The sequence below is a fragment of the Lonchura striata genome, chromosome 4A (genome assembly GCF_050655825.1).
Source record: "Lonchura striata isolate lonStrDom1 chromosome 4A, ASM5065582v1, whole genome shotgun sequence".
Taxonomy (NCBI): domain Eukaryota; kingdom Metazoa; phylum Chordata; class Aves; order Passeriformes; family Estrildidae; genus Lonchura; species Lonchura striata.
The window spans coordinates 14983232-15009600 of record NC_140742.1 but is presented as its reverse complement, the minus strand read 5'-3'; the positions used below and the strand labels follow the sequence as shown (position 1 = coordinate 15009600).

The window sequence follows — 26369 nt, the reverse complement described above, 5'->3', positions numbered from 1 at the left end:
AATGCTGGGGAGCAGAACCCCAGGCTCTGTGCCTGCTTGGGGCAGTGCAGACCAGCAATGGGCATAAAGGTGATGAGCCACTGCTGGAGAGTCAGCACAGAGTGGAGGGAGCTGGAGGGACTCTCATTGCATGAAAGCACCCTCTCGGGCTCTGTCTGGTCCCAATCCCCTGGGACCCAGTGAGCTCCTGCCTCTTTAAGACCTAATTGAGTCCATGCCTTTAAAATGGGCCTGGGCAAGCACCTCCTACCCCATAGGAGGAGGCTGAGCCAGGAGCAGGTGAGCTGAATGAGCTGGTACTCCCTCTCCGCTTCACCCCACTCCCCTACCCCAGCACTTTTACAGCTCCCATAGCCAGGCTCTGCTGGGCTTGCTTTGCTCCTGGTCTGGATTTTAGTCTGGAATTTATACCTCTTTTTGCATACAGATTCCCCCCACCTTTCTGTTCCTGTGTCAATCTGAAGCAGCTGTTGTGGTTGTCCTGTTTTGATAGGAGCAGGAAGCACCCTGGGATCCTTTTGCTGGTGCCCACAGTCAACTCTGCCTCTCAAGTGAGGAGAAGCATGACTGCAGGCTCTTCCTAATTCTTCTGCTGGCCATCCTCACCTTGTCCCTCTTACCTGCTCCCGACACTCACCTATCATGGCTATGCCCTACTCTTTCACCAGCCTCCTCCTCCTCCTCCTTGTTGTGCCCCTTTCCCAGGCTGCAAACCAGTCCCTACTGCCCCTTGGCTCCCTGCCTGCTGTCCCCACCCTGCCCCTCCTGCAGGCCCTGCAAACACGGGCTCCAGGCAGCCCAGGCTGGCAAGCGAGGCCAGCCAGTGGGCAGCCCCTGCGCTACATGCTGGATCTGTACCGGCGTGCTGCTGACCGCGAAGGCCGGCCCCGCCGCAGCCGCAGCCTTGGCACCAACACCATCCGCCTGGTCCCGGCCACTTCCCATGGGGGTCAGCCCTGGGCAGGTAAGGAACTGGCGAGCACTAAGGATGGCATGGGCGCTTAGCAGAGCTAGCAGGGTGGCCTTGAGCTCTGCAGGCGAGCTCTCTTGCCTGCTTCCTTCCCCCTCTCTGCAGCGTCCTGGCTGGGGTTGCTCTTGATTGTGGGGTTCCACTTGGCAGGAGTCTAAGGCTCTGCCCTAGGGGTGAGATGGGCAAATGCATAGCTGGCCCTTGTGTGCCCTTCTCTCGTTCCCACTCTTCCTGATGCTCTGCCAGGCTAGTGGTGTTGGTGCAGAGGATGGGAAGTGTTACAGACTCTGCCCTTCATGCCACCAGCAAGCCTTGGCTCATGGCTTCTGTTTGCTGCAGCTTCTGCCTTGTGCTGGGGTAGATGGCTGTCACAGGCTCTGCTGTGCTGTGTAGGGCTGTGGCAGCACCATGAGAGGAAGGGGTGCTGCACAGTGCCTCCTGCACTATGCTAACAGGGTACTGGTCACTGCTTCCCTGCAGGTCGCTGGTACTTGCAGGCCCTCACCTACCACGTGGAGAGCCAGCCAGAGGTTGAGCACCTCCTCAGAGCTACTGTGGTTTACCTGCCCAGTCTGTCACTGGCCCATGGTCGCCTCCTCTGCGCTCTGGAGCTGGTGATGGCTGATGAGGCACCCAGGGTGCTGCTCAGCCCTACTGCCCGTCCCCGCCATGGCTGGGCTGAAGTTGATGTCACCCCTTACCTGGTGTTGGGGAACAGCAGCGTGGGGAGCCTGGTACTGCAGCATGTCTGTGTGCGCGCTGGCCGAGCAGGAGGCCACAATGCCTCAGTGGCCCCTGGCCACCCTTTCCTCATTCTCTACCTTAACGATACCCAGGCAGGGTTGGCACCTCTGTCAGCAGAGCCCCACCGGCACCGACGTGATACAGGGACACTGGCTCATGACCTGTCCAGCTACCTGCGGGAGCAGGGAGGGGAGAAGAGTGACTGTTCCCTCCACTCCTTCCCTGTCAGTTTTGCACAGCTGGGCTGGGACCACTGGATCATCGCTCCTCACCGCTACAACCCACGCTACTGCAAGGGCACCTGTCCCCACCTGCTCCGCTATGACTACCACGCACCCAACCACGCTGTGGTGCAGAGTTTTGTCCATCAGCTTGTGGATGCCAGTGTGCCCCGGCCCTCCTGTGTGCCCTATCGCTACAGCCCCATCAGTGTCCTCATGATTGAGCGCAATGGAGGCATACTGTACAAGGAATTCGAGAACATGATTGCAGAGTCCTGCACTTGCCGGTAATTTCCACTGCCCTCAGCACATCACCCCTGGGCTCTGCCTCTTCCTGCAGATCTGGACTTTAGCATTTATCTTGCTCTACCTGGGACTTACTTGGCTCATCTCCACTCCCCGTGCAGTGCTGCTCAGTGGGGAGGTTTTACAATGACAGTTTTATGTAAATTGTGGGTTTTTAAAGGCAGGAACCTGTGCTGGGGTTGTTGCCCCATGACATCTGTCCTTCCTGCAGCCCCCATGGCTGCTGCCTGGTTTTGGTGGGCAGGGGGGGCTTGGCCTGATGTTCTCAGATATGAGCTGTGTCCTAAACTGGAGTATGAAGCTCTTAGGAGGTGGCTGGGAGTCTCCTGGTGGAGCGAGGGCAGGGAGGGTAAGAAGTCCAGGTGTCTCTGTGCTTTGTATCTGACACATTGGTGGTGTTAGGATCTGATGTGACCCTGCCTGTGGCATTCCTTCCCAACTCACATGCACCCCATTCCTATCTAGTCTCAGCTGCAGAGGTATCTCATCAGGCTGAGAATTTGGGCTGGAGGGAGGAAGCCTCTCTCCTCCCCTTGAGTTCTGCTTTGGAAGGACTATGAAAAGCTAGAGGGACCTGAGCTGCTATCTCTGCTTCCAGTGCTAGAGGCCAAGGCAGCTGCCTGTGCTGGGCTCTGCCTGCTGTTTCCTCTGACACACTTGTTCTTCAGCACCTTGGCTTGCCCTCTAGCAGGGCTCAGGTCTTCTTCCCAGAGGTCAGATTCCTATTGCAGATGTTTCTCTACCTTCTTGCACTCTTGCTGTCACACAGGCTTTGGGTTCTGCTGGGCTCCTGGTGTGTCCCTGTTCCCAGAAGGGTCAGTCCTGCTCTCAGCACCCCTGCTGCCTGATTTTTCTCTATTTATTTCTTGACTGTGAATAAATAAATTGTTTGATTTTGCTAAAGACCATCTTGGCCTGTTCTTGCATTGTCCCTGGGGTGCAGCAGATGCCCCCTGGGTTAGGCTGTATCCCTGTGCAACAGCCCTTGTGCTTTCACTGGAGTGGGCTGGTGTGGGGGTAAATCCCATCTGGTTCAAGCAGGGCCTATGAGAAGTGCCTCCCCAGGAGCATTGACCTACCCTAGTGTAGAGGAGATGTGGCTGCAGGCAGCTGCCTCCATGGGGCTGGGAATGAGAGATGCCCCACATCCCTCTGTACAGGGCAAGTCCTAGGGGACCTTGGAGGGGCAATGACCAGGTCTCCTGGGGCTGTCTGTCACCATGGCCAAGGCATTTCTCTGCTGGGGCTGGTGTGTGTAGGTATCTGTAAACAAACCTGACTCTTGCTGGAAATGGTGCCCTGTTTGCAGTGCTGGAGCAAAATTTCCATTCGTTGAGCAGTAAGGTATAGGTGGCAGTCATCATCCACTGTCATCTGGGTGCTGTTTCTCCACAGCTCATCCTTTTGCCAGGGTTTCCTCTTGCTTGGGGTCCAACCCCATCTGTTATTGCTGGCCCAAGCTCCATGGGGATGTTTCAGCAATTTTATTTTTCCCGTGTTTGCTGTTGGATGGGATGCTGTCAACTCCAATCCCTCCCTTTCCTGCTAGTCTCAAAGTTTCTTTCCTATCCTGGAAGAGTGAGAAACCAGAGCCCCAGGTTCTGTCTTGCCCCTAGTTAGCCACATCTTGGTGATGAGTGGGGAATGTCTTCTGCCCCTCTGGGTGATCCAGGAGCCCCAGAGGGTGGGGGGCACGTGCCCCCCCACATGCCCCATGCAACACCCTTCTAGAGGATGGAGAGCAGCAGACCCCTGGGTGCCCACTGCTGGCACAGCACTGAGTGTGTCATCAGGGCCTGCAGTGACTGGGGACCCCTGCTCATCCCCTGCATCACACCCTGCCTAGCCTTGCCTGCATGCCTGGGACTTTTCATGTCTTTCATCCCTACAAGCCCTGTGACCTGCTGCATGTACCCTGATGTCCCCAGCCATGGGGCCTCACAGGTCCCCCAACCCCACCAACCTTGGGAGTTCTTGACCCTGGGACCCCCACCCCTACAGCATTCCCCACTGCCCACAGTCCAGGGACCTCCTGTGCCCACCATCCTGGTGTTCTCCAGTTCCAGTGACTCCAGCCTAGGCATCACCCCAGCAGAGCCCACCTTTGGCCCCCTCATCTTGGTGCCTTCAGCTCGGGGATGCTCTCCCTCTGGACATGCTGGCACACTGCTCGTAGCTGCTCTCTCCCACAGGGCTGGGTGTGTGCCCCACCACAGTATGAGTGCTGACAGCCACTAGCATCCCCAGAAATGTCCATAGTGCACTGGGATCCCCAGAGACCAAGGGACAGCTTGCACTTATTGCTGGGACGGGATTCTCCAGCAGTCCTGTGGGCTGGGCCAGGGGGAGACTGTGCTGCTGAGCTCCCTGGGGCCATGCTGTGGCTGGGCTGCTCCAGATGCTCTGCACAGAAAATAAACCTAATGCACCCTGCCCACATTCAGCACCTTCTTGTCCATGCCGAACTGTGCAAAGACAGGTTACATGGATCACAGGGTCATGTGTGCCTCAGGGTGGCACATGGCACCTGTGGGCTCCTGTCTCTTACCTAACAGCCACAGAGTCTGATGCAGCACCCAGCTGGTCCATGCCTGTCCATGTATCTGTCCGTGTGCCCGTCCATGTATCTGTGTGTCTGTCCACGAGCCCACCCATGTATCCATGTCTCTGTCCTTGTGTCCGTGTGTCTGTCTGTGAGCCTGTCCATGTATCCGTGTCTGTCCGTGTGTCCGTCCGTGTATCCGTGTGTGTCCTTGTGTCCGTGTGTCTGTCCGTGTCCGTCCTTGCAGCCGCGGATCCGCGCTCAGCGTTATTCGGCCTTCGCCCGGCAGGGGGCGCCGAACGCCGCCGCCGCCCCCCGCCCTGGGGGCCTGCCCGCCCGGCAGTGCGCGCCCCGCGGGGCGGGGAGCGCGGGGTGGGGAGCGCGGGGTGGGGAGTGCGGAGAGAGGAGAGCGGAGAGAGGAGCGCGGGGTGGGGAGCGCGGAGAGGGGAGCGCAGAGAGAGGAGCGCGAAGAGAGGAGCGCGGGGTGGGGAGTGCGGAGAGAGGAGAGCAGAGAGAGGAGCGAGGAGCGCGGAGAGAGGAGAGCAGAGAGAGGAGCGCGGGGCGGGGAGCGCGGGGTGGGGAGCGCGGAGAGAGGAGAGCAGAGAGAGGAGAGCAGAGAGAGGAGCGCGGGGCGGGGAGCGCGGAGAGAGGAGAGCAGAGAGAGGAGCGCGGGGCGGGGAGCGCGGAGAGAGGAGAGCAGAGAGAGGAGCGCGGAGAGAGGAGAGCAGAGAGAGGAGCGCGGGGCGGGGAGCGCGGAGAGAGGAGAGCAGAGAGAGGAGCGCGGGGCGGGGAGCGCGGAGAGAGGAGAGCAGAGAGAGGAGCGAGGAGAGCAGAGAGAGGAGCGCGGGGCGGGGAGCGCGGAGAGAGGAGCGCAGAGAGAGGAGCGAGGAGCGCGGAGAGAGGAGAGCAGAGAGAGGAGCGCGGGGCCGCGCGGCCGGGGCACGGCGGCCGCTCAGGGGCTGTAGCGGCGCTCGGGCAGCGCCGCCGGCGGCAGCGAGCAGGCGGCGCCGCGGGGCGGGGCTCTGACAGGACCCGTGCAGTCCCGCCGGTGCCGGTCCTGCTGCCGCCGTCATGAGGAGCCGGAGCAACTCTGGTGTGCGTCTGGACGGCTACGGGCGCCTGGTGCAGCAGACCATCCTCCGCCACCAGGTCGGAGCCTGCCCGGGATGAGGAGCAGAGCCGGGGCCCCGGCGCTGGGCCGCGCAGCTCGCTGTGAACCGTGTGCACGGTGTGTCCCTCCGCAGGACGCGGTGACCGGGCTGCTCCCCGCCAGCGCCGACCACCGGGACGCCTGGGTCCGGGACAACGTGTACAGCATCCTGGCCGTGTGGGGCCTCGGCCTCGCCTACCGCAAGAATGCCGACCGCGACGAGGACAAGGCCAAGGCCTACGAGCTGGAGCAGGTGGGAGTGAGCAGGGCCGGCACTGGTGTCGCTGCGGGCGGCGGTCACCCGCTCTGCTCAGCCGCCGGCCGGCTGGGGCAGGGCCGGGAGGGCGGTACGCGGCTGTCCCCGGCACGGGAGGCAGTGGGAATGGATGTCAGAGCCTGCTCTTCTCAAACCACGCTGGAGCACAACCAGCGGGTCTGGAGCTCTGGCTCTGGGGTGATCTGGGGCCGCAGACCTTTTCTCTGGGGCTGGGGAGCCACGTCCTGCAGCCGTGCCCTCGGTCCTGCACAGCCTGGCAACCTGGCCTTGCTGGCGGACCAAGAAATCTTCCCTCTGCTGTCACCCAGGGGCTGTGAAAATGGAGCAGGGGCTCTGATTACAGACACTGAGCCCCACAAAGGTCAGCGGCCAGCTGATCCTGAGTCAGGACTTCTGGGGAGTAACAAACCTCTTTTCCTTGTTCCTGCAGAGCGTGGTGAAGCTGATGCAGGGGCTGCTCCAGTGTATGATGAGACAGGTAGGGGCTGGGGTGTACCTCTCAGTGTCACTTAGTCTCCTTAAAGCCCAGCTATGCCACAGAGGCTATTGTCCTAGCTCTTCCAGCCCTCCCCAGCCTCCCCTGATGAGCAGAGGGAAGGCCCCCTTCCAGCAAGTCTTGAAATAAGTTCTGAGTGAGCATCTGTCATGGGTATGATTGAAGTTCCCGAGCTGTGGGCTGGCAGCCAGTGGAGCCTTTGCCAGCTGCTCCCTGTCTTGTGGCCTGGCAGGCACTAGGATTCTACAGCTCCTCCCTGCTGAGGGCATTTGGGGTAACCCTTTTCTCTGCATGGTGCAGCTGTGGCAGTGGGCCCTCCACTGTTGCAGTCCTGTTGCTGCACCAACATGTGAGCCTGCACTCACTGCCTTGGTGCACAGTGGGGCTCAGTCCAGGGGTTGTGGAATTTCTGCCCTGCCAGGCATGACTCCATGTGCTCCACTCATGGCATGGGGCAGCCCTTGGCTCAGGAGTTGTCAGATCTCTCTGGAGACAGGGTTCAATGAATGCCTGCATCTCTTTGCCCTTCTCAAGGTGGATAAGGTAGAGGCCTTCAAGTACAGTCAGAGTACCAGGGACTGCCTGCATGCCAAGTATAACACCCACACCTGTGCCACCGTGGTAGGAGACCACGAATGGGGTCACCTACAGATGGATGCTACCTCCCTCTACCTCCTCATGCTTGCACAAATGACGGCCTCAGGTAATGCTGGGGGCTCCCATTGCAGCTTTGAGTGTGCTACTCTTCAGGTTCACCAGAGTCTCAGTTTGGGTGCAGCTTTCTGGGTGCCAAGCTGTTGCAATGGCTTCCATGATCCCCACTGTCCCTTATGCTCGCAGTACCTGAGGTGGGTTTGGGCCCCTTGATGTCAGTCTCTCCAAAAGCCCCTGTTTGTCTGAAGCCCCAGTGCTGCTGTAAGGAGTGGGAGTGGAGATGGAGCCAGCTAGGACATAGCTCCCATTGGGCTGTGACCTGCTCCATGTACCCTGATGTCCCCAGCCATGGGGCCTCACAAGACCCCCAACCCCACCAACTTTGGGAGTTCTCGGCATTGGGCAGGCATGCAGAGGGGAGGAATCATCCCTGGGTTACTGCAGCCCCATCCTGGGGATGCTTGTGGGCTTGGAGCAGCTAGTGTGAATTCTTCCCTCTGCTTTAGGCCTCCACATAATTCACAGCTTGGATGAAGTCAACTTTATCCAGAACCTTGTGTTCTACATTGAAGCTGCCTACAAAACTGCGGTGGGTAACTTGTGCTGGGGAAGAGGGGTGTGCTCTGATGGTGGAGATACTGGACTGGTGTCTAGGAACAGCTGTGGGTTCCACCTGAGCCACACCAGCACCTTCTGGAAGCACCATGGATGGGTGGGATTCAAAGGCTTTCTGGCTGTGTTCTGAAACAGTGCCTGGTTCACAGGACTTTGGCATATGGGAGCGTGGGGACAAGACAAACCAAGGCATCACCGAGCTGAATGCCAGTTCTGTCGGCATGGCCAAGGTGAGCTGGGAAACAATGCTGGGTGGTGGGATGAGGAGCACCAGCGGCCCTGAGCTGCTTTTTGACAGGGCAGGCTGGACATGTTGAACTGCTGAGGCTCAATGCAGTGATAGGTTCCTGGGGAACCTATCTTGTTTGCTGTAATAAAACTGTGCCCTTCTAGCCTGGGTTTTGTCTGAACTGGGAGCAAAAAGTTAATCAGAGGTGTGTGGCAGAAATGTCCCAGGCCCTTTTGATGTCTGGAAATGTCCCATTTTGACCAGATATGTTCTGCAGCCACTGCAGGATTCAAATACTTTTAAATTTGGGCAGTGCTTCATACACAGGGACTAGCATGGAATGAGAGCTCTTACAGATGAGCAGCATGGTGAAGGACATGTCTGTGTGGGTCTCACCCTGCTTGCAGGCTGCCCTGGAGGCACTGGATGAGCTGGATCTCTTTGGAGCCAAGGGAGGCCCGCAGTCAGTGATACGGGTGCTGTCAGATGAGGTGCAGCACTGCCAGGTGAGGTGACTCAGGTGTTACACTGCTGCAAGAGAACTGTGATCTACTGGGTTTGCAAGTGTGAACGATGCCTGGCCTGACAGCCTAACCACCTTTCCTTCCTCTTTGCCCAGTCGATCCTCCACTCAATGCTGCCCAGGGCCTCCACATCCAAGGAGGTGGATGCCAGCGTGCTCTCTGTCATCTCCTACCCGGCATTTGCTGTGGAGGACAGCGAGCTGGTAGAAATCACCAAGCAGGAGATTATCACCAAGCTGCAGGTGAGCATCTCTGCCCTTGTCTCACTGTTCCCAGGAAGACAACTGCAGTCCAAACTGCTATAGCCCTTTTTCCCAAAAACATGTTCCCTGGGGGGTTGCTGGGGCATGTTCTGTCCTAATCTCCCAAGATTCTGTGGCAGGGGTGTGCAAAGAAGCACCCTGTGTGCTGTGGCTCTAGACTGTGACTGTGGTACCTGAGTGCTGGGTGAGTGAGGGAGGGGGTGTTTGGCTGAAGGAAACACCCTGCTCCTGTGTCTGCATTGAAGGTACAAGATATTTCACACTGCCTCCTGCTCAGCAAATCTTTCTCTCCCTTCCAGGGGCGCTATGGCTGCTGCCGCTTCCTCCGGGATGGATACAGGACTCCCAAAGAGGTGAATGTCCTCAGCCTTGCTGCCTGGCAGAACTTGCCTGCCAAGCAGCAGCCCACCTGGATGCAGCTGTGTTGGGGGAGCACTGGGAAGACAAGAGCCCTGAGTAGCCCCAGGCAGTGCCATGGGTCTGGGCAAGGCTCCCAAAAATGCCAGAACTCATTGGAGAGGTGGTTCGTCCCACCCACACCCATAGCAGGTGGCCAGAGGCTGGCTCTGCCTGTATCCTGGGTGGTGTGTCTGGTAGAAGGTGGGACCAGTACCCAGCATGGGAGCCCTGCTGAGGTGGGCTCTCCCAGGACTGCACCAGCCCTGAACAAGGGCTGGAGGCCTGGGGAGGTGACTGCAGAGCTGCTACCCAGCAGCCTCATCTATGGTAGCTCTGGAGGTCACAAAACTGCTTCTGTCTCTCCTAGACCAGCAGTCAGCTTGGGTACTGTCAGAATGGCCCTGAGAGCAAGTGGAGAATTTGCTGCTTTGGGGAGAGAAAACAGGAAAATTTTATAAGAAGCAGTCTCATTTGTTAACCACTGAACTCAGGAAAGATACTCAGAGGCTCTTAAGTCATCACCAGCTGCTGTGCCTGTCATGAGTACTTCTGAATGCTTCTCCTTTGCTGCACCTCTGCAGACCTGCCCGTAAGAGGCAGTATGTGTGGCTGCTCCTCCTCCAGAGCCAGAGAGAAGCAGCAGCATCTCCAGTCCAGTGTTCCCAGTGCTTATGAGCTTTGGCAGCATGCAGAGTCGTGGATTACTTACTTCTGGGGAGCTGTGAGGCATGGAAAGGACAGCAGCGCCTGCAGAGGCATGCAGCTAGCTGTAGTCAAATGGGATTTTGGAAGCATATGGCTGGAGTCCAGGTAGAAGATATTTGCTCCTTCTGTCCTCTCTGTCTGAGTAGTCTGCTAAGGCAAACACTCCCTTCTCTGCGGCAGACAGAGCAGTGAGCAGGGAGGGTCAAAGAAAGGGCACTACACCACACAGAACTGTGGTGGGAGGACTCTGTGCAGGCAGCTCTTCATCCTGACAACTTCCCTTGTGTTGGGCTCACAGTGGCACCATGTGGCAGGAGCGCTGTGAAGGAACCTCTCTGGCCCTGTGTGACCAGCCCAGGCCCTCTCGCCTGGCTGGGCCAGCTTGATGATGCTGGAGGAGACAGATGCTGAGAGGCTCAGGCAGAGCAGGCAAGGCAAAGGGGACCCAGCACGGCACAGGGGTTGTTGTGCTGTTGCTGTACAACAGCACAATGTCTGGGGTGTCTGCTGGGGACCAGGTAGACCCCAGGAAGGGTAAGTCTCTCCATTATCAGTGCAGGGGGCTCAGAAGGAGGTAGTCCAATGGAGAAAACAGAGGCTGGAGGTGAAACTGCTTTCCAGTTCTTCCTTGGCCATCTGCAGAGAAGGGCTGGGAGGACATCTGAGGCGAGGGTCTCAGGGTGTCAGTTTGAGGAGATCCTGTTACGTACCACCTGCCTTGATGTCGCTTACAGGATCCCAAACGCCTCTACTACGAACCTGCTGAGCTGAAGCTGTTTGAGAACATTGAGTGTGAGTGGCCTCTCTTCTGGGCATACTTGATGATTGATGGGATTTTCAGTGGAAACATGGAGCAGGTAAGAGAAGTGAGACCTGCTGGGCTAGTGGAAAAAAGTCCCTGGCAGGAGAAGCATGTGGAGGAAGGAAGAAGGGAGCTGGCAGCAGATTTCCTCTCCTCTCTTCCCAGGTGCAGGAGTACCGGGAAGCCCTTGAGGGGGTTCTTATCAAGGGGAAGAATGGGGTACGCCTGCTGCCAGAGCTGTACAGTGTCCCACCGGATAAGGTGAGTGATCCTGAGCTATGGTGGGAAGCAGGAGTGTCTTACAGAATCACAGGATATTCTGATTTGGAAGGGACCCACAAAGATCATGAAAGTCCAGTGCTGAAACTCCTGGTCTCATTACCAGATAATTAAGTTTTAAGTGCTTATTAAGCCAAGTTGTTAGTGAAAGGGCACATGTAGGGCATGCAAACCTCATGTATAAAAAGGATGACTTGGAGTTATGAAACTGTGATAAAAATTGGGTTTTTTCTCCCAAAGCATTTCTTGCTCCCACACATAAGTTCTTTGCTGACAGTCTGCTTGCTCAGAGACTGAGCGCTCCTAGAACTCAGGACAAGCAGACCTGGGCTGAGTAGGTGGTGCTGAGCTCCAGTTCAGTGTTGAGGGAATTCGTGTGGGCCTGGGCTAAGAGCAGTGACCTCCTGATGCTCAGGTCATCCAGGAGAGATGTGCTCTTCACCAGTATCAGAAAGCATCTCTGGGTGCTCCTGGGGCATGTCAGTTCTAGTGGGATGGCCCGAGCTGAGAAACCAAACATGGTTTGAGCAGCTGCTCTGTTGTCTGATACGGATGCCTGGGGCAGTCATAAGAAGAGAGGAGGAATGTAACCTGGCTCTTCTGGACCCTCTGTGACAAATGCTGTTATTGGGCCTTGTTTTAAGCCTTGAACTGCTGGACTTCAGGATGCAGTGAGGATGCTTCCTTCAGCATCCTGTGACTATGGATCCCTTCTTAACCTCCTGGCTTGTCTTTCAGGTGGATGAAGAATACAGGAATCCGCACACTGTGGACAGGATACCCATGGGCAAGCTGCCACACATGTGGGGACAGTCCCTCTACATCCTGGGCTGTCTGATGGCCGAGGTAGGGTCACCCTGGGTGCTGGGGAGGGCTGTGGGACCAGGCTCTGAGCTGTGAAGGTGCAAATGCTGCCACCCACCGTGGGGAAGTTGTCACCTCCATCCCCCAGAATCTCATAAAGGTGGGTTGTCCGTAGGCATCTCCCATTCTACCCTGCCTGTAAAATGTTCATATCTTTATATGTTTTTTCCCACAGGGGTTTCTAGCTCCTGGTGAAATAGATCCCCTCAACCGCCGTTTTGCAACTGTCCCTAAACCTGATGTAGTGGTCCAAGGTGAGGGAAAGGAACCAGTCCCAAACCCCTGAGCCTGGCAGGTGGGGAGGACTCTGGCTGTGCAGAATTCACAGAGGTGGCTCTGGGGTGGCTCTGCTTGATGGGCTGCTGCCAGTACAGCCCAGTCTCAGCCCTGGCAAGGTGGGTGGAAGACGGGGTGCAAGTCCATCCATTTTATCCTGTGTTGATCCACAAAATTATCATTTGCTGCAGCCTCCTCTACAGAGAGGTTGAAAACTCTCTTCCTGCCACTTGTTGAGGAAGACCTGTGTGTGTATAGAGTGTTAGGAGGGGCAAAGCAGACTTCTGCAGTGGGAACTGGTTCCCAAGGGACACCAGACAGCTTATTCTCTGTGGTGTGGTGCCTTGTATGTGTGCCCAAAGGCATGGGGCAGTGCTGTCACACCCTTGTGCCTTTGTTGTGCTGATACTGTCTTCATCCACAGTGTGTATCCTGGCTGAAACAGAGGGGATCAAGGCAATCCTGCAGAAGGAGGGCATTAACGTGGAGACTGTGGCAGATGTCTACCCCATCAGAGTGCAGCCTGCTCGCATCCTCAGCCACATCTATGCCCGGCTGGGTGAGCTGGGCTCCCTGCTCCTGCAGCAAACGGGGTGCACCCCTGGTGCTCCTGCTCATAGACACTTGTGTCCTGCTCTCTGCTTGGCTGATGAAGATTCTGGCCTTTTCTAGGCCTGATAAAGCCACTGATGCCAAACAGAACAAAGTGGCAGACAGTGCTGTTCAGTGTGATTCTGACAGGAATAGAGCTTTGGCTTGCAGTTGTATAGTCACCCCAGGAAGAGACAAAAGACTCTGACAGATGTTGAACCTCACGTGGCCAGGAGTTGTCTTCTGTTCCTGTACTCAAATCTGGATGGGGGAGGCTAGCTAGATCCCAGGAAGGGTCCTCTGGCTGTCCCTGGCAAAGAGAGCCCAGAGCTCAGGCAGTATGGCTGTTGCTGGTGGGTGGGCAGGGCTAAGGGTGAAGGGAGGATGTGCTCACCTCTGCATGCTTGCTCCTTGATGCTGCAAGCCCTCGGGCATGGGGTTTGTTTTGCAGGAGCCAGAGATTTAGCCTGGGCTGAAGGAGACACCTGATCTGTTGTGATTTAGTTTGGCAGCTAATTTAGGCCACCAAAAGGCCAAGTGTGACATGGGCAGGAGGAGCAGCCTGGCAGCTGCCAGAGCTGACAAGCAAGGGGTAATGCTGTTGCTGCACCATCCTGGGCTTTGGGAGTAATCCAGGAGCAATTGGAATGCTGATAGAGCTGTCAACTTAGGGGGGCCAGCCCTATGCAGAGGGGCACCCCTAGCCCTGCTCCTGCTTCTGGTGTGGCCAAAGACCAGAAGCTGTGACGCTGCAGAAATCAGGACAGGCTGTGTATCACTATTTCAGCGTGTCTCTGACATGTCTGGGAACAGAGAATTCCTGTCCCTTAGAACTGTACCAGCTTGACACAGGGTTCTGGGATATCCCAACTTCAAACCAGCATTTCCCTGCTGGCCAGTAGCAAGATGCTTGGCACTACTTGCTGCTGCAGCCCCTTTCATGAGAAGGTTTGTACTAAAAACTCCTCTTCCTGCCCTCCCAGGCCGCAACAAGCAGATGTGCCTTACTGGACGGCCCTACCGGCATATGGGTGTCCTTGGGACCTCCAAGCTCTACAAAATCAGGAGGAGCATCTTTACCTTTACCCCACAGGTGAGTGACATTGCAGAGGCTTATTCCTAGCTGTTCTGTGGTATGAAACTGGGCAGGAAATTTCTTCAATGGCTGGGTACTCATTCTAAGGTACACACTCTAAGGTGTGACCCAACACTCTCTAAACAGCCTGGGAGTATGGAGTAGTCCAGCTATGTGACATGAGGCAGCACAGTTGATGGTCTGACTGTGTGGATGTTGGGACAGTTTGAGCCTTTTAATGATCGGTGTTGGATGAAAATCTCTGCTCACCCTGATGAGGACACCAGGAGGATGCTGATGGCAGGCCAGGGACGTGTGTCCAGGGGACAAGCAGCGATCCAAGCCTAGCATTATGGGGAGTGCTTATTCACTTGGAACAGGCACAACATGGACTCACTGCGTGGGGCTGGATGCTGCTGCTGCTGAGCTGTGGTGTTAGGTACATCCCCATAGTTGTTAGCGGCCAGTAGCTGCCCTGGGGGTGAAGGATCCCTTGCTAGGCTGTACAACACCTGCTGAGTAAGGTGGGATGAGCTGTCGGTGCAAAGGCAGGTTCATGTCCTCTGGGTGCGCAGCATGCCTAGCTTGGCTGTGTGCCTGTGGGAAGACATAGGTGGCACCATAAGGACCTGGTGACTGCGTGCAGGGCCGATCATGTCTCATGTTGTCCTCACAGTTCATAGACCAGCAGCAGTTCTACCTGGCTCTTGACAACAAGATGATTGTGGAGATGCTGAGGACGGACCTCTCCTACCTGTGCAGTCGGTGGAGGATGACTGGGCGACCAACCATCACCTTCCCCATCTCCCACACCATGCTCGGTACAGATGCTCAAGCCTTGCAAGGCATTTGGTTAGAGCAGCCCTGGGAAACAGCTCTGCAGGAGGAAGGGGGTGGGCAAATGTGTGACCATCTCAATAACAGGGACATGGTGAGGCTGGAGCAGCTAGTAGTGTCCTGTGAAGTGCTTACTGCTCAGTGGAGCCATGTTGAGTGGGCAGCTGTCCTGGCAGCTAACAGGGTTGTCTGTCAGGCACTAGTACCTGCAGCTCAAGGGCTGTTTGCTGGCACAGATGTGTTCAGATTCCAGGCAAATAGGCTTGTGGGAAGGCCTTTTGGGAGCCAAGACCAAAACCGCAGTTTCTCTCTAGAAGTGTTCTTGGTGCTCTTTCTTCATCTTGACTCTTCCCTAAGAGTGAGCACCTGCTAAAGGCTTTCCTAGTCAGCAGAGAAGGGAAAATAGTAAACCAGAAGGAGCAAAGGCACGGAGTAGAACTGGCTTGCCTGCAGCAGCTCACGGGCTCCCTGTGAGCCTGTGTAGGAAGGTGATGTTGTTCTACTTTAAGGCCTTTCTGTGTCTCCTTGTGTACTTGAAATCCCCTTAATTTCTCGAGTGTACCTTTTGCTGTGGTGCCCCCTACCCTTGACAGCAGCCCACTCCTCTGCTTCCTTATGTGAAAGGCAGAGACAGAGCAGGAGGCTGTTAGGTGCTGCTGTCTGGTCCTGTCTGCTTCAGCCCAAGGTGAAATCCGAGGAGCCTGGAGTACATCCTGGCATGGTTTTCCTTGAATCCAGCCTGGATAGTCCACAATTTTCCTTTTTGGGTGGTTCTTTTGGTACCACAGCCTGACCACATACTCCAGAGTAAGGGTCTGGCCGCGGTGCTTTGGGTGTCTGAATGCCCACCTGGTCCTGGGTTACTTTCTGGGAGCGAGTTTGATTGTGAGAGCCTGACTGCCTGTGCATCTTCCACACAGATGAGACCAGCAGCAGTGTGCATCCCACGGTGCTGGCGATGCTGCGGAAGCTGCAGGATGGGTATTTCGGTGGTGCAAGGTGAGTGCAGCTTCCTGCAGTGCAGGAGGGAGAGGGCTCATGGCCTCCAAGAGCCTGGTTGTGAGGATACCTGATGGGCAGAGCATAGCCTGTTGGGGGAGCAAGCTGGGGAAGATACACTGGGGTGTGCTAGGCTATCAGCATGCCCTAGGGCTACAATCCCAACTGAGGAGATGAAAGAGAGGACATGGCTCTTCATATCATCAAACCCATGACTGCAGGATTCCTCTAATAACTTTTGGGCATCCCTTCCATGCCCACCCACGGCTGATAGAGTTGGCAGGCAGCTAAAGTAGACATCAGTGTGTGTATGCTCCTGGTGAACATGTCTCCCCATCAAAGGGCCTGCCCTGGAGCCCCGAGGTAAAGCCAAGGGTATCACCTCCCCTTTCCTCTCCATGTGACCTTCCTATCTCTTGCCCAGAATTCAGACTGGTAAATTGTCGGAGTTCCTGACAACATCATGCCGAACGCACCTCAGCTTTATGGACCCTGGGCCAGAGGGTAAGGTCTTTGCCAAGAGTTACAGGCTCAGCAGTGACAGCTTGGAGAAGCTAGGCACCTAGGAGTGGCTGCATGGCTTGCAGGTAGCAGAGGATAGTAAGGGAGAACAGGCCAGTCACTGCTGGGGGGTGGCAAATGCCTAACTCACCCTTACAACCATAACACCTAACCTCCCTGCCAGCATACACTGCTGTGTTCTTCATGTGCTTGGGTTTTCACCATGTTCCCATCTGGCTCTCTGTCAACCTTGTCTGGAATAAGCAGCTCTGACCTTCATAAGCTGCTCCGTGGAGAAGAGATAAAGGGTTGGCAACCTGCCCCTGCTTGGGAGATGTGGCTGAGGGTCTTTGATGCATAAATGGCATTGCAGAAGATGATAGCACAGTGACCAAGGTGGTGGGGAAGAGCCACCATGTCCCCAATTAATCTCTTTTTTCCCAAAGCCTTTGCCCCTCCCCTGGGCAGAGCTGCTCCAGTGAGTGCCAAATTGAAGCCTTACTGCTGTATAGAGAGTACTTGAGAATGCTTTGGCCCATCACATCATTAGGAACCCCTTCCTGTGCTGGGACCATGGCAGGGTGCAAATTTTGCTGTTCCCCTTGCAGGCAGGCTGGGGACATCTCCTGTGTGATCTAGCACTGGTCATCATCAGCCTTCCCACTATCTGTTTTGCCTCTGCAGCTCCTGCAGCCAGTGAACACACTGCTGGGACTCTGAATGCTCATTTTTCTAGCCCATCTCTCACTTCATTTGCAGCCTCCTTACAGGCTGCATCAGGATTTGTCCAAGGTTTCTGCTTTGCCTCCCAGCTCCAGTGAGATCTGCCTGTCCTTTCAACAGCATCTCAAAGATGCTGGATTTTAAAATTTTCCTGTGGTCAGATGCTGCAGCCAGGTGAATGTTCTCAAGGGTGGTGCTTATGGGATTTTTCCAGCCTAGCCTTCAGGCACTGTCATGAGGCATTCCGTTGAGGGGTGGAAAGGGGATGCCGTGCTGCTTCAGGTGCAGTCAGCAGCTCATCTCATGGGGCCAGCACACCTCCGAGTTTTCCAGCTGGAGAGCAGCATAACTTTGCCCTGGCCCACTGTTAGTGCATTGATATCTGTGTTTTATCTGGGGCACTTCCCCCCCAGGGGCATCTCCTCAGTTTTATCTCCTGACTGTGCAGAGACCTGGCCTCTGAGCACCCTCTTCCATGCTGCTGTTAGTGCATGGTGCCTCTGGTGATCCCGATGTGGTGTTGAGAGCTGCTTGAAGCTGGGCAAAGAGCAAGGCAGGAACCATAACTCTTCCTGTAACTCCAACTTACAAATAACTGTTGCAAAACCCACCTTGCCTTGCTCCCTTGCTGGAGTCTGCTTGGAAGATGCCCTTGCTGTGCTGGGGTGCTTGTAAGTGGTCTCTGCTTGGACAAGCTGCCTCTGGCTGTACCTCCCCACTTCTTCCCTGGAGAGAAGGAGTGTGAGGGTTTTCCTGCTAGGTTTGAGTGGGACATTCCTGTCCTTGCACAGGCTTGGATCAGAGACATGCTGCAGCCCTTTTGCTTCCTTTGTCACCGTGGAACATGGAGGGAGCCCCAGTTTGGGGCAGGCAGCGTCCCAGGGCAGGAGTCATGCAGGACCAGGGGTGCTTTGTGTGCCTGGCTGCTGGCACTGTCCATTAGTCTACTTTGCTGCCAACACTGGCCCTACATTGTCACCTCGTGCAGCCAGCAAAGCTTTGTCCCTGCTGAGGCACAGGTGGGAGAGGGTCCCACGGAGAGCCGGCTGACGTGATAATACTCAGACCAATATCTAGCTGTCATCCTCCTTTATTGTCTAATTTATTCATGTTTTATACCTTATCGCCTTACATAATGCAATAGCTAATTAACATTCATTGGCTAGCATAATATGATTACATATACAAATCACTTATTGATTGGCTGTTACACTACAAGTGTCTGATCAGGTTATAGTATGTGATGGTTTTCAGCATCCAGCATTGACTATTGTATTTTTACAAAGCTTATTGTCTTTCCAAGGATGTCCTGAGTACTTCTAAAGTAACTAAAGTATCTCTGCAGGCCAGGGTAACTAAAGTATCTCTGTAATCTGCAGGCCAGGGTTGTCCAGCTCCTGCAGAGAAATACCATAAAGGATATCATGCCCTTGTTCCATGAGAAATTCCTCTACATGGGAGCTCTCTAGGTCTTTGGGTGCCACGACTCAAAGTAGCTGAACTCCTGCTTGGTGCTTTCCCTTCCAGAGGACACAGATGATGAGGTTGCTCAGTATCTGGATCACCTGCTGCAGCACACGACTCCCCAGTCAAACCTGCCTCCGACCACCCAGCGGGGAGGGCTGAGCCGCTTCAGGGCTGCTGTCCACACCACCCGTGACCTCATGTCCCTGGCATCCAAGGCCAAGGACCTGCATGTCCAGAGTGAGTAACTCCAACACCCTCCACATCTTCGCTTGAGCCCAGGGATGAGGTTGAAGTGCTTTGGGAGCTTTCACAGCTCTGTGATGCTGGTGATGCTGGGGTTCCTGTGGATTGCAGACAAACTAAGCCTTTACCTGGGCAAAGGCACTTTATGTCCATCATGTTAGTCCTGCCCATGGAATGTCTTGGAGTTGATGCCTGTGCAGCCCCATGAAAACTCAATAAAAGATGGCAGCTGCCTGTGGTGTTCCTCTGAATGGGTGGACAGGGGCTGCTTCTCCCATAGTCAACCTCTGCAAGGACTGCTGGGGGAGCAACGTCAGTGTCTGAGGTAGTTTGGGGCACAGTAATGGTGATTTGGGCTGGATGTATCTCCACCAACCTGTGGGGTTTTTTTTAGATGTTGGGATGTATGTCCCCAGCAGGATCTTCCAGGCATCGCAGCAGTCAGTCAAGCTTCTGAGTTCACTCCAGCAGCCTGACTTGGACAGCAAGGTGAGTTCTGTCTCTCCCAGACTGAGCTATTCTTTCAGCTATAGCCAGAGTGTCCTTGCAGGATTGCAAAGGGAAGTCCTGTTGTTTGATGAGGGAGAATATGCATGGGTCCATTTGGTGCAGGGTGCTGGTGATGCTAATCATCAGCACGGGTCTCCCTTCCCCCAGAGCCATGCACTCTATGCAGAGATGAACTTGCCACATGATGAGGATGGCAACGTGGACTGCAAGGCACTGGTGGACCAGCTGCGCATCTGCCCCACGCTGCAGGAGCAAGCAGACATCCTTTACATGCTCCACATGCTCAAGTAGGATGATCTCTGTGTCCTGAGGGCTCACTGTGCATACAGGGGTTTGGCACAGCCCAGGGGGCCTGCCAGGGAGCTTTGACAATTGCTGGATATAACGCAGCACCTCCTTCACCTTCACAGGGGACCCGAGTGGCACACGGGGCTTGATAGTGAGCCTGGCCCCACCGTCAAGGAGCTCCTCACTGAGCTGTATGTGCGCGTGGGGGAGGCACGCCAGTGGGCCCTGATCCGCTACATCTCTGGCATCCTCAAGAAGAAGGTTGAGGCTCTGGATGAGGTAACAGCTGTACAACCAGCCTCTAACAGGCTGAGCTCTGTCAGGGAGGAGGCAGCAGAGTGAGCAGAACCATGGCTGCATCAGCTCTGTCTCCCTCTGCTTTGTGATGAGCCCCCAGACCCTCAGCTGCTGACAGTGGCTGCCTTTCTGTCTCCAGGCCTGTACTGACCTCCTGTCTCACCAGAAACACTTGACAGTGGGGCTGCCCCCAGAGCCACGTGAGAAGACAATCACCGCGTGAGTGTGGCACCTCTCTCTCCCCAAGCGTGCTGGGCTGGGTCTGGATGTGAGCCTGGTGCTTGGGGAGGTCCATGGGCAGGAATGGCCCTGGGTGGCTGTCCCCAGCCTGTATCTGTCCTCCTGGGGCTGTAAAGACTCGGGGTATGCAAGGGTTTGCTCTGCTGTCTCTCACCTGCTCTGCTGTTTGTCCATTCCCCAGCCCAATCCCCTATGAGGAACTCGTTCGCCTTATTGATGAAGCCAGTGAGAAGAACCTCAGTGTGTCTATCCTCACCCAGGTGAGGGGCTGGGGTGTCAGGGGAGCCTAGAGCTGGGTGTCTGCCCTGGTGAGCAGCAGTGAGGTGATCTGCTTTTGCCCCTCTAGGAGATCATGGTGTACTTGGCCATGTACATACGCACACAGCCTTCACTGTTTGCTGAGATGTTCCGCATCCGCATTGGGCTCATCATCCAGGTGATGGCAACAGAGCTGGCACACTCCCTGCGTTGTTCAGGTACGTGTGGCAGAGACAGCACCCTAGCTGGGGTAGCTCCTGTGATGCTTAGGGCTCTGTCAGCTAGAAAGGAATACTGTTAAAAGCAGGCAGCTCAGGCTAGGACAGGACCCTGCATGGAAGTGCCAGTGTCTGCAGCCGGACGTGTTCTTGAGCAGCACAAACAAGTGCTTGCAGTGCAGTCTTCATCCCAGCATGAGTTGGGCTGGCCATGGGAAGAGTCCATGTTATAGGCAACACCTGGAGCTAGTGTATGTCCTGTCAGATGAGCTCTCCCTGCTCCAAAATGGCATGCAGGGTAGAAATGTCCTAGGATGACTATAACACAGGCTACAGAATCACAGTTCTCTTCTTTCCAGCTAGAGAAGCCACAGAGAACCTGATGAATCTCAGCCCATCAGACATGAAAAATCTCCTCTACCACATCCTCTCTGGCAAGGAGTTTGGGGTGGAAAGGAGTGGTAAGTCCCAGCAGAGAGCATCTCGGGGCAAAGCTGCATGCACAGCATGGCCACATATAATGTTCCTACCTTTGGGCGGTGTCCCTGTGCTCCCCCATGTTCAGTACAGATGCTTCAGTACTGGAAGGGTCCAGCAGGAAGCTCTGCTCTTCATAAGGATGGTGCTCAATGATTTCTGGGCTCAAGCCTGAATCTCATGGCTATTTGAGCTTTGCTTAGTTTGGCACTTGACCTGGTTGGGTCTGAATTGAAGCAGTTCTGTACTGCACTCATGGGTCTGCGATGCTATCATATTAGAGGGCAAGGTCATGCAGAGGTACCAGTGCCCAGGCAGCCTTGAGGGGTGGCCATGCCATGAGTGAGGTTGCCCACTCCAGACCTCTGTCCCCCACCAGTGCGGTCAGTGGACTCGTCGCTCACCACTGCTGTCTCCATCTGTGACATGGGAGCTGTCGGGACCACCAGGCCTGAGCGCAGTGGCCTCGTCAGGCTGAAAAGTGAAATCAAGCAGGTGAGGGCAGGTGGTGCAGGCCACTCACAACAGGTCTTGTGGGTGAAAACCAGCTACAAACCAGGCAGAACTGATGGAAGAGTGGGAGACACAGATGCTTCCAGGAGCTAATTTTGTCTCCAGTCCTGCCCTGGGGGGAAAGTTGGAGTGAATCTGGTAATGGGTGGGGGTTGCTCTGGCAATTCAGTGGGAGCACAGGGGTGCTTGAGAAGATGCAGGGGTGGGGAGGACTGTGTGGTGTCTCAGGTGTGGCTAGCATCTTGGTGGGCATCCTCCAACAGCAGAACCTTCATTTTGTTCTTCTCTTGCAGCAATTGGATAAACGTAGGCAGTCTCTGCCTGGGAGTAAGGTGAAACCTCTCTGGTCCTGCAATCTCAGCTTTTGCCCCTCATGCCATGCACCAGGGCAGCTTCCCTGCATGCACAAGTCAATGAGCTTCCCTCAGCTGATGCAGGAATGAGTTGGCTTCCCCTCTAAGCAACTGCCAGTATAGCCAGCTGGGAGCTGTGCTCAAATGCATTCCATTATACCCACAAAATCTGCTGAGCAGGATGGTGTGATGCTGCCAGTGCCATGGCCAGTAGTGACTGCTGGACAGTTCATTGGATCCTGCCTGCTGCCTCCCCAGCTATTTCTTCTCTGGGGAAGGAGGCCTCTGGTCAGCTACAAATGCCAAGGACCTCCTCTTGTGCCTATGTCCAGGAGGAGTCCTGAGCTGTAGAATGTGTTTTGTCATCAAAGAGGCAGAGCTTGCTGGGGCCAGGCTGATGCAGCAGAGTTAGGGCCAACTTGCTGCAGTGTAAAACCTGACATCACAGAGGGCTGTGTGTGGGCAGTGACCTTCCTACTGGTCCTTCTGTCTGCTTAAGACTAAATCCCTGCCCATACCAGCGAGCCAGCAGAGCAGTAGCAGTCCTATTCCTGTGTGCAGGCCAGCGCAGACCTACTGCTGCTGCAGCCCTGGCATGTTCAGCCCTCTGCAGCTTTCCTTTCAAAACTCCCTCTTGTCTCCAGCCAGCCCTGGCCCTGGGATAACTGCCCTGTGACCTGACCCTGATCTGCTGCTGCTGCTGCTCTGTTTGCTGTGACTTCTGCCCTGCTCTGGCACAGTCTCATTTCCATCTCTCCCTTTCTCCTTCAGCCCATCAGTTTGCAGTCCGGGGACGCTGGCCTCAGATCCTCTCTGGTAACTTGTGTTTGTTGGCTGCACTCATGGGGTCTGTCTTGTCTGTGGTTGCAGGAAGGAGCTGTGCTCTGGGGGGTGCTACAGGGAGCTGGGACTGTAAGGTGGGCTTTGCTGGGAGCAGGGAGTGGGGTAGCAGCTGTGTCTTGGGAATGAGGCTGGAGAACTACAAACTCTTGAGCAGCAGTAGGCTGCGTTCCTGTGGGATATTTAACTTTGCAGCAGTCTCTGTGGTTCTTGTTTTGTCTGCCCAGTCTACTGGGCATACAGAGCTGCTGTGCAAGGACTCCTTTTCAAGCAAGCTAGAAGACCAGGGCAGTACGGACAGCCGGCAGGGCCAGTGGCAGCGGAGGCGCCGCCTGGATGGGGCCCTGAACCGTGTCCCTGTGGGCTTCTACCAGAACGTTTGGAAGGTCCTGCAGAAGGTGAGTTAGACATAGCTGGTGCCTCTCCATGCATGTGAGCCTCTGGTCCCAGACACCAGCCTTGCCAGGGGGACTTAGGCACTCAGGGCTGGTCCCTGATGTTGTGGAGATATATTCTTCATAGACAAGGCCTGCAGCTGACCTTGGAAAGCTGTAGAAGATGTGTACTTGCCTTGTAGTCTTGTAAGACTTGCCTCAGCCTGCACCTTGCAGAGGGGAGCTGCTCAGATGCTTCATGCATCAAGCAGATAAGTGCATGGCTAGAGCCACAGCTGAAGGTGCTCTGGGTACAGCTGATCCTCAGCATGATAAGCCAGGGAGCAGAGCCCCCATGCAGGGGGCTCTGGCTGACACTGAACTGATGGGAAAGGAGTGATGCTGTATGGAGTCAGGAGGCAGAGCTGGGATGTATGGGCAGGATGCACCAGTGCTCAAGTGGGAGGAAGTTGGTGGGCTGGACCTCTGTATCTTAGCATGGTGCTTCCCCAAGCCATAACCATGATCTCTCCTTCTTGTTCTGCAGTGCCACGGTCTCTCTGTGGAGGGCTTTGTTCTTCCCTCCTCAACAACCAGAGAGGTAGGAGGTTCATGTGAATGGGACACATTAGTTGTGTGTGCTGGCTACCCTGGTTGATTGCCCAGCATAGCTCAGGAATTGAGCAGGTCATACAGTGCTTTAGGTACATTTCTTTTTGCTTCCTCACAGATGACCCCAGGGGAAATGAAGTTTGCTGTGCATGTGGAGTCTGTCCTCAACCGTGTGCCCCAGCCAGAGTACAGGCAGCTGCTGGTGGAAGCTATCTTAGTGCTCACCATGCTGGTGGACATGGAGGTGCACACCATTGGTGGCATCATAGCTGTGGAAAAGATCTTGCACATGGCCAATGACCTCTTCTATGAGGAGCAGGTAGGGGCCAGGCCTCACCCAGGGCTGCTGGCTGCATTCCCCATACCTGTGCAGGGCTCACCCACTTGGAGAGCCCTGCCTGTTGTCCCTGTTGTGTTCATGGGGCACAGCAAAGCCGTGGTGTCTTCCTCCCACTGCTCATGGTCAATGTGTCACACTGAGCGCAACAGAGAACGCTTGGGATGGAAGCTGATAATGGGATTGCTGTTTTTTCTAATGATGCCTTTCTGCTTTCCTGTCCAAAATCCAGAAAGCCCTGGGCGCTGATGAGCAGATGCTGGAGAGGGATCCTTCGACAGGCATCTGCAGCCTGCTGTATGACAGTGCACCGAGTGGCCGCTTTGGCACCATGACCTACCTGTCCAAGTCGGTGGCCTTGTACGTGTACGACTTTCTGCCCACAGATGGCTGCTCCATGCAGTAGCTTTTGCAGTTCCTCACTGTTCAGCTTGTAAAGATGAACACTAGGTTAGTTTGTGTGGCCATCTCTCCTCCCAGTCCTGGCCTCTTGGTGGGTGAGCAGCCCTCTGAGGAACTCCACAGGAGGCATGTGTCCTAAACTGACCTGTGCCTGTGTGGCCTGCAGAGCACGGGAAAGGCTGAGCTTTGAAGTGTACTTGTGTTAGAAGGTTCTGTCTGCATGACTCTTCCTGATTCATCACCCCTGGAAAGACTTCTGTTTGAGGGACTTGGAAAGGATTCCCCTGAGCAGACCTGCGTGCTCAGCATTACGATGCTTTCTGACCAGCTCACACTCTCCCTGCCTCCAGTAGGTTTACAGTTTTTAACCTCTTCTGTGCTGCTTTTTATTCCAGATCTGTAGGATTTATGCTAGTGCAGGCTGAGGCTCTTGCTCTTCCTGCTGCTGATGGAAAAGTTTTGCTAGAGAGATAGGGGATGGGGCCTGAGCCTTTCTCCCAGCACATCCAAAATCAATATGGTCCAGCCCAGCCACAGCTGTGCTGCTTGGAAGCAGGCAGCCCATCATCCCCCGCTGGGTGTCCTGTGTGCAGAGCTGGGGAGGTTGTGGTAGCCAGGATCCGTTTTACCTCCAAGCTGCTAATACAGGGGCTCTGGCTGGCTGGGACATGCCAGTGGCAGCCCCTCTGTCCCATCTGCTCTATCCCTGGCAGTCGTGCTAGTGGCCAAGTCACAGGTTCCTGAGTTCTCATGCCCTGTGAAGCAGCTCTGAGCTGGCTATTTGGTCTTACCTGTGCAATCAAAACCATGCTTTTAATGCTCATCTCTGGCTTCTGCTCCATCTCCCACAGCCTGGCACAGAAAGGGGTGGGGACATAGTGGATCCTTGCTCTAATCTACCCTGCAGGTTCATCCCCCACTCAGGATGGTGTGTTTGGGCTGATGAGGATCAGGCACACATGCCACAAAGTGGTAGAAGAGTTGGGGTTCCCTTTTGGCTCTCTGGTTCACCTCCCTAAGACTTTAGGTGTGCTCCAGTACACTCAGCATGTTGAGCAACAGGCCAAGAACCCTCACTTGCACTGTATGACCTTGCAATGTTCCACAGCTTGTCACAGGCCAGCCCAATATCACCTATGTCCCACTCCAAGACTGGTTTACAGCTGTCAGTGAGCAAAGCTCTCAGCAAAGATGCTCTTTCCCTTTGGGAAAGGTTGATCACATCTAACAGCGGCGTGCCTTGTTAAAAAAATTAAAAAACCTGACATTGTGGCAGTGACATCAGCCACCAAGCCATATATTCAGCAGACTGATTCCATCTCTTTCAATGTCACTGCCCACAACGGGAAGGACAGAGGAAAGAAACTGTGGTCCAGAATTCCTTACCAGCCATCCCCAGGCCCTGAAGTCTCCTTTGACTGCCCTGGGACTATGTGTTGCAGTTCCATTGTCACCCACATGGAAGAGCAGCAGTGGATAACAGTCTGAAGCTGAACCCGGCTGGGAAGTTTCCTAGTGCTGTGCTTAACCTGGGCCCCAGGGAGGCAGCAGACTTCCCCAAGAGGACTGTCTGTGTGGCACATTGGACCCTCAGAAAGGAGTTGCCTACAGCTGTAACCCATCTCTCTTTTAGAGGTGGACATGGTCTGGGGTGTCACAGCCATGGCAACACCTCTGGTGTAGATGGACTAACATCCACATCATCCATTGTCTGGCCTTCCACGTGAGAGCTTCATACCTGCTGTACAGAGGCACATGGGGAAGCAAGGTGGGCAAGGAGGGGGTTTGCTGGCCTCCACCCACTCCTTTTCTTTAAGTTACTGCCTTCACTTGGCGAGGGAGGATACAGGCTCCCCTTGAACTTGTGTATTTTGGACTGGCTGTTCCTGTCAGGCAGG

General features: G+C 55.3%; 2 protein-coding genes across 5 annotated transcripts; both read left to right on the top strand.

Annotated features, from left to right (window-relative positions):
• The first annotated feature begins 493 nt into the window (after positions 1 to 493).
• On the top strand, positions 494 to 2367 carry BMP15 (bone morphogenetic protein 15). The gene is made up of 2 exons (XM_021547831.4): positions 494 to 964; positions 1451 to 2367. The coding sequence occupies exons 1-2, from the start codon at positions 643 to 645 to the stop codon at positions 2224 to 2226; spliced, it is 1098 nt and encodes a 365-aa protein (XP_021403506.3). The 5' UTR covers positions 494 to 642; the 3' UTR covers positions 2227 to 2367.
• Positions 2368 to 5772: 3405 nt separating this feature from the next.
• On the top strand, positions 5773 to 25767 carry PHKA1 (phosphorylase kinase regulatory subunit alpha 1). Of its 4 annotated transcripts, none has more exons than XR_014952436.1 (33): positions 5773 to 5932; positions 6028 to 6186; positions 6641 to 6688; positions 7241 to 7409; positions 7867 to 7949; positions 8125 to 8205; positions 8612 to 8710; positions 8824 to 8970; positions 9291 to 9344; positions 10830 to 10952; positions 11063 to 11158; positions 11915 to 12022; positions 12216 to 12294; positions 12741 to 12875; positions 13891 to 14000; positions 14659 to 14803; positions 15740 to 15818; positions 16243 to 16322; positions 18570 to 18746; positions 19147 to 19241; positions 19410 to 19549; positions 19673 to 19829; positions 19987 to 20066; positions 20269 to 20347; positions 20434 to 20563; positions 20923 to 21024; positions 21420 to 21535; positions 21847 to 21885; positions 22678 to 22722; positions 22945 to 23144; positions 23668 to 23721; positions 23851 to 24051; positions 24302 to 25767. XR_014952436.1 is itself a non-coding variant. In XM_021547776.4 (33 exons), exons 1-33 carry the CDS (start codon positions 5855 to 5857, stop codon positions 24473 to 24475), a joined length of 3633 nt encoding a protein of 1210 aa, XP_021403451.1. In that variant the 5' UTR covers positions 5773 to 5854; the 3' UTR covers positions 24476 to 25767. The 4 variants fall into 4 exon arrangements, 2 of the variants coding, with proteins under 2 accessions (XP_021403451.1, XP_085426767.1); XM_021547776.4 differs by having other exon boundaries at positions 22974 to 23144; XR_014952437.1 differs by lacking the exon at positions 21847 to 21885.
• The last annotated feature ends 602 nt before the right edge of the window (positions 25768 to 26369 follow it).